The sequence below is a fragment of the Otolemur garnettii genome, unplaced genomic scaffold, assembly GCF_000181295.1.
Source record: "Otolemur garnettii isolate 467f Iridium unplaced genomic scaffold, OtoGar3 scaffold00149, whole genome shotgun sequence".
Taxonomy (NCBI): domain Eukaryota; kingdom Metazoa; phylum Chordata; class Mammalia; order Primates; family Galagidae; genus Otolemur; species Otolemur garnettii.
In genome coordinates, this window is record NW_003852544.1 from 144,392 (window position 1) to 150,470 (window position 6,079).

At 39.2% G+C, this 6,079-nt stretch overlaps 1 protein-coding gene across 8 annotated transcripts in view; it reads left to right on the top strand.

Annotated features, from left to right (window-relative positions):
* Positions 1–6,079, top strand: part of PPP2R5C (protein phosphatase 2 regulatory subunit B'gamma) — a 162,942-nt gene that overhangs the window by 38,638 nt on the left and 118,225 nt on the right. For 2 of the 8 annotated variants that reach the window (XM_003799317.3, XM_012811087.2), the window contains exon 1: positions 3,744–3,975. The exons of the other annotated variants lie outside the window; for them this stretch is intronic. In XM_003799317.3, the coding sequence (XP_003799365.2) occupies positions 3,882–3,975 (94 nt within the window). In that variant the 5' untranslated portion in view covers positions 3,744–3,881. Of the gene's footprint in view, positions 1–3,743; positions 3,976–6,079 lie in introns of those variants that run through there. 8 annotated transcript variants of the gene reach the window in all.

Consider the following 6,079-nt stretch of genomic DNA (forward strand, 5'->3'; position numbering starts at 1 on the left):
TTTTTTTTTTTTTTTAAGAGAAAGGTCCCACTCTGTCAGGCTGGAGTATGTGGCATCATCATAGCTCATTGCAACCTCTAATTCCTGGGCTCAAGTGATCCTTTTGCCTCAGCCTCCCAAGTAGCTGGGACTATCGGTGTGCCTCATCAGGCCTGGCTAATTTCTTAATTTTTTTGTAGAGATGGGGATCTCACTATGTTGCCCAGGTTGGTCTCAGACTCTTGGCCTCAAGTGATTCTCCCACATCAGCCTCCCAAAGTGCTGGGATTACAAGTGTTAGCTACAGTGCCTGACCTTGATTTGTTTTTTATTTAACTACTTAACACATCTTAGAATTTATTCTGGTGTGAGGTAAAAAGATTTAAATTGACTCTTTCCTACATGTAGTTAACCAACTGTCTGCCCTAAGATTGCCAGAGTTATCTCATTCTTTCCCTTTCTATTGATTTGAGATTCATTCTTTATCATAGTATTATATGTATGTAAATATATTTATTGGTTTGAGGGCTGTTGCTTCTATTCCATTAACCTACCTCTTATGCCTCATCACACCGTCATTAATTCATACAGCTTTAGAATTGGTAGGACTCATTAGTGTTCTCATTCTTCTTGCTTTTTATTTTTCCAGGTGAACTTTAGAATTGTTTTGTCAAGTACCTAGAAAAATAAAGAGGCCCACCTGAATTTTCATTGGAAATGCTTTAAACCTGTAAATCAATTTGGGGAAAAATTAACATCAGCATATTTACGGTATTTATACTTCCAATTCAGAAATATACCTTATCTTTACTTGTTTGCCTTTTTTCTCTATATTATTTGTTTATTTATTTATATCTGAGAGTATGCTTTATCAGTGATAGCCTGATCTTATTTTTAGACTTCTTTAAAAACTACTTTATATGCATAAGGTTTCAAACGAGCATGGGGAAAAATCATTAATAAAGCAGAGATTCTTTGATCTGAGATCATTAGGAAAAATACATCAAAAAGTGTCTTCACTTTCTCTTTGCTTTTAATTCTGCATGTTATATATGAGAAGTCTTTCCCTCTATTCCAACTCATCAGCATAGTCTTAGGATAGGCATATTTTCCCATCTCATCCTGTATGAAATATTGAATCATTGGTAGGCAGGTCTCTGTCTCTTGAAAGTCCAGATCTGCAATAAGGATCTGCTTCTGGACTCCTTACTTGTGTCCGAGTCATCTGGCATCACTCCTTGGATAAGGAGGTGATGGTGAGTGGCAGTGAGCACAAGTTCGTAGTTATAGTCCGTGGTTGATGGTCGCCCTCCTCTGACAAACACAACCCAGGTATCAACCCTGGAAGTCCCAGGAGGCACTTGTGCGGCAGGGATTTACGTTGCCTGATGGCTTGTGCTCTTTTCATTGAACTATGTCTGCTACTAAGGTAGCAGCGGATGTGACAGCAGTATGCTCAAAGGGTCTCTGATCAGGTGGCACCCACTCCCCAAGGCTAGTTAGAAATAGTCTCATGGGGCTGGGTGCTGCTGCTCACACCTGTAATCCTAGCTCTATGGGAGCCTTGGTGGGAGAATTGCTTGAGCTCAGGAGTTTGGGACCAGCCTGAGCAAAAGTAAGAGCCTGTCTCTACTAAAAATAGAAAAATTAGCTGGGTGTTTGGGTGGGCACCTGTAATCTGAACTACTTGAGAGGCTAAGGCAGGATGATTACTTAAACCCAGGAATTTGAGGTTGCTGTAAGCTAGGCTGATTCCATCGCACTCTACCCTAGGCAATAGAGTAAGCCTGTCTCAAAAAAAAAGAAAGAAAAGAAAAGAAACAGTCTCAGGGCCAGCCATGGAATCCAGCAGTGTCTTTTGGCTCCAGGGAATGGGAGGCAGGGTGGGGCTTGGTTTACTTTTATCTATTTACTTATTTTAATGGTTATTGATACACACAGTAAAAACTATGTTCTTATATCTGAAGGAGGACTTACCCGACCTCCTGGACGGTTGTAACAGTACATTCTTGTGTGGAATGTGTGAGCGCTCAGCCCCAGTTGTAACCACTCATCCATTTGTGTCAGGTGTTCCTCACTATTCTGAATTCTATTTAGGAACTAAAGGGCTTTTGTATTCTTGTTCCTAAGTGGGACAAATGAGCCAGGGTTGTAAGGGAAATTTATTTAAAAAGAGGAGCCATGGTATGGACACACTTTCTTATTTGTGTAAAGAAGTGAATTTTTTTTTTTAGTTTTCCTGCTTATAGTTTTGCTTATTTTGCTTATAGTTCTCACTTTCTTTTAGAGCTACTGGTAATACTTTTTTTTGTAGGAACTCATCTCAACCTTCCTCAGCCCCAAGGGACCCTGTGATACTCCAGTTCAGAAATGTTTTTCTCCTTACGACAACGTTTTACATTAACCTCTTTTGATGATCGGAAATCAAGATCTGAACAGTAGCTTTTAATAATAATCCCATAAAAATAAGTGAAACATCTTTATTTTTACTTTTTTTTTTTTTAATTGAGACAGAGTCTCACTTAGTCACCCTCGGTAGAGTGCTGTGGTGTCACAGCTCACAGCACCTTCCAACTCTTGGGCTTAAGCAATTCTCTTGCTTCAGCCTCCCTAGTAGCTGGGACTACAGGCACCTGCCACAACACCCAGCTATTTTGTTTGTTTGTTTTGTTTAGCAGGCCCACGCCAGGTTTGAACCCACCAGCCCCAGAGCATGTGGCTGGCACCCTAACCACTGAACTACAGTGCCCAGCCAAAATTCTGCAGGGGGCTCTTTTTTTTTTTTTTTTTTTTTGAGACAGAGTCTCAAGCTGTCACCTTAGGTAGAGTGCTGTGACATCATAGTTCACAGCAACCTCCAATTCTTGAGCTCAAGCAATCCTCTTGCCTAAGTTTTCCTATTTTTAGTAGAGATGGGGTCTCAATTTTGCTCAGGCTAGCGTCAAACTCGTGAGCTCAAGTAATCAACCTGCCTTGGCCTCCCAGAGTGCTAGAGTTATAGGCATGAGCCAACACTCCGGGCAAAATATCTTTAATTTTAAATTTAAGCAAAACATCTAAAACTTAAAAGTATCTAATATCACCATCTTTATGACATAAAAATAAACACACTGCATTTCATTTTATGCTTTTTTTTCTTTAACTCTGTTACCCAGGAGTAATACCTTAAGTTGTAGCACTGTCTAGCTATTGAATATAAAGCAGCTTCATTTTTCCTATAATTTTTCTAAACTTAATTTTTCAGAAAAAATAATTATTTCTCAAGAAAAACCAGTGTTGGGTGATTATAAGTTCATAACTTGCCCTGTGAGTAGGAGGGGAAGTTGAACAAGAGTCCACACTAAAGAACTGGAGTTGTATAATATTTAAATAGCCGTTTGCTTTTAAAAAACCTGATTTCCAGAGTACTACATATGCAGATATTAAAGTAATTAGCAAGAAGAAGGTATACAGGAGGCTAAATACTGTTGAATTTGGAGTACCAGTTAGGGAAATACCAAAGTTAAAGTTCACACCAACTATACGCACATGCTTTTTTTAGTAGCTCTCGGAATCATTTGTTTACAGTCTGGCCAAGGTTGTGGCCTTCAGTCCTGTCCCATAAGAGATGGTATCTTTGCCTAAAAGTTATTGAGAGATGAAGACTGCAGAAAGCCGGAAAATGTCCAAGCTTTTAGTGCACACTGACAGCCAAACAGAACGCTTTTTCCGTTTGCAGTTTTTTTTTAGTGTCATTTTAAGTTGCAGCTTCTGGCCAATCAGCGAGCTCCATGCCTGCTGACATCACGAACCAGCCAGTTCCCTCCAGCTGCAGAGAGCTTCAGTTTGTCTTTTTTTTAAAACTAAAATGGAGGCTGGTTTCTTGCCTTAAGGAGTCCATTGCCTTTCCCGCTGGAGTCTAGATGTTGACATGTAATAAAGCGGGCAGCAGGATGGTGGTGGATGCGGCCAACTCCAATGGGCCTTTCCAGCCCGTGGCCCTTCTCCATATTCGAGGTAAGTTATTGTGTGTTTCACTGAATCGGAACCTTCCGTGGGTAGTTAATAAATGGCTATTGTGCTTCAGATAAGAAAAGCAGGAAGTCCTTTCGAGCAGAATTCACTCCATTTCGCTGCAGACTTAACCAGAGGAGGTTGGGTGTGTCACTGCAGTTTGGCATTTTACGAACTACTTACAGAATGTAAGGCTTGAGAGAGGCCTTGCATGCATAGTTCAAAGCTGGTTTTTCTGCTTTCTGCTCGCTCTCCCATCCCCCTTTCAAAGCTGTGCTGATGTCAAAGGATGTGAAGTCACTGCCCAGGGAAGACATTGGGTGGGGTAGGAAGGAGAGGCGGGCCCGCTGAGGCCGGCCAAGTTGTATGTACGCAGAGTTTCTCTTACATCTGTGCTGCTTAATACTGCAAAGGTTTCATCGGGGACACATCTCTGAATTAAATATGAATTACAGTCAAAAAATGTGCAGAATTTGTTAGGAGAGAACTTCCTTTAGAAGAATTGTTTTCATTCTTACCATGGAGTCTAAAATATACTTGTACTTTGAAATACTGAAATCTGTTGTGGATATAATTATTGAAATATTAGCTTTTTCACGGAATGTTAGGAAATTTTTTACATTTAAATAGGCTCTGTATTGCCATGTGACTTTAAAATTTTAAATGGCAATAAGTTTTCAATGCATCTGTACATCACTAATTTAATAATTATAGTTTATCTCTTCTATAGTTTATGCATATTTGGGGTTCATTCAGATTAAAAACAATAGTAGTTATATTGAACTATAAGTATAAGGATAGTAGCATACTTATTTTTGGTATCTTAAGATATTATATGAATTTTTGTTCATAACTGGATGAAATAGAAAAATAGATTTTAAGCTTCATCAGATTACTTTTAAAATTATAATGTCACAACTGTGGCCTAACAAAACAATCTTAACTGTCAGAATCTCCTTTAAAGACCTGTGTTAAGGGAGGGTGGGGGCAAAATTTCTGGGTGACTAATAGCCTCTATGACTAAAATGCAGGACAAGATTTTTCAGATCCTAGGGTGTACCCAGGGAAGATGAAAGCACATGAATACTCAATCCTTCAGAATAAAATAGGTGTTGCTTTTCTCTCCAGATGATCTTTCAATGAAACTGGTGGATATTAACATTAGCAATGACCAAATTGTAGGACAGGCTATGAATTTATTGTTTTTTTAATATTCCCAATTAAAAAGCAAATGTTGGCTACAGGTAACATTTAGGTATTTTAGGTGCACAAACAAAATATCTTCTAAATAAATCATTTTGGTCTGTGAATTTTCTGAATTTTATTAGAAATCTAATGTACTAGTTTTTTGAATTATGAATATATTCTGAAATAGAATCACTTGATTTTGTATCTTAAACCACACTGGCTTTTTTTTTTTTTTTTTAATTACAATATCTTACTATAGGCAGTATAGTTTTTTTGCTGTTGGTTAGGTGATTGGTTGTTGTGGGGAGAAAAAGTAGTGAAGTGCATTAACCTGAAAGAGACTTGAGTTTTTAAGAAGGAGAAACCTTTAAGACCTAAGACTAACTTCTAATTCAAACAGTAGGGATAATTTCAAACTTAAAAATTTAAAGAACTGCTTGATTTACTCAGAGGGACTTTTTGAAGCAAGCATGTTAATGTGAGATTTAGCAAAATTTGTTTGATTTACTAGGGTTTTATTCTTAGTTTAACATGCAGTTAGCAGCGACTGTGTGCCAAGTGCTGAGTGTCATTAATATTACTCAGTTACAACCCCTGCTGCAAAGGAGCTAATGGTTCAGTGGAAGAGACCCACCCTTGAAGGAACCCTGGTACTCAGGGGACCCAGGAGGAACTCACTGGGAGGGTGCTTCGGAGAGAGCAGGTGCTGATGTCACGATGCTGGGAAGGGGAAAGAGCCAGAGGGCTCAGCCCTGGGGTACCTGGCTCACTCAATGGAGGCCGGGGGTGTGAGGGGGGGATATGTGCTGTCTTTCCCACACACACAGAAGGAAAAGTCCTTTACCCAGAGTCACACAGCCCAGAAGTGGTAGAGCTAGAATCCAAACCAAGACAGCTGTTTTGAATCTTTTTTTTTTTT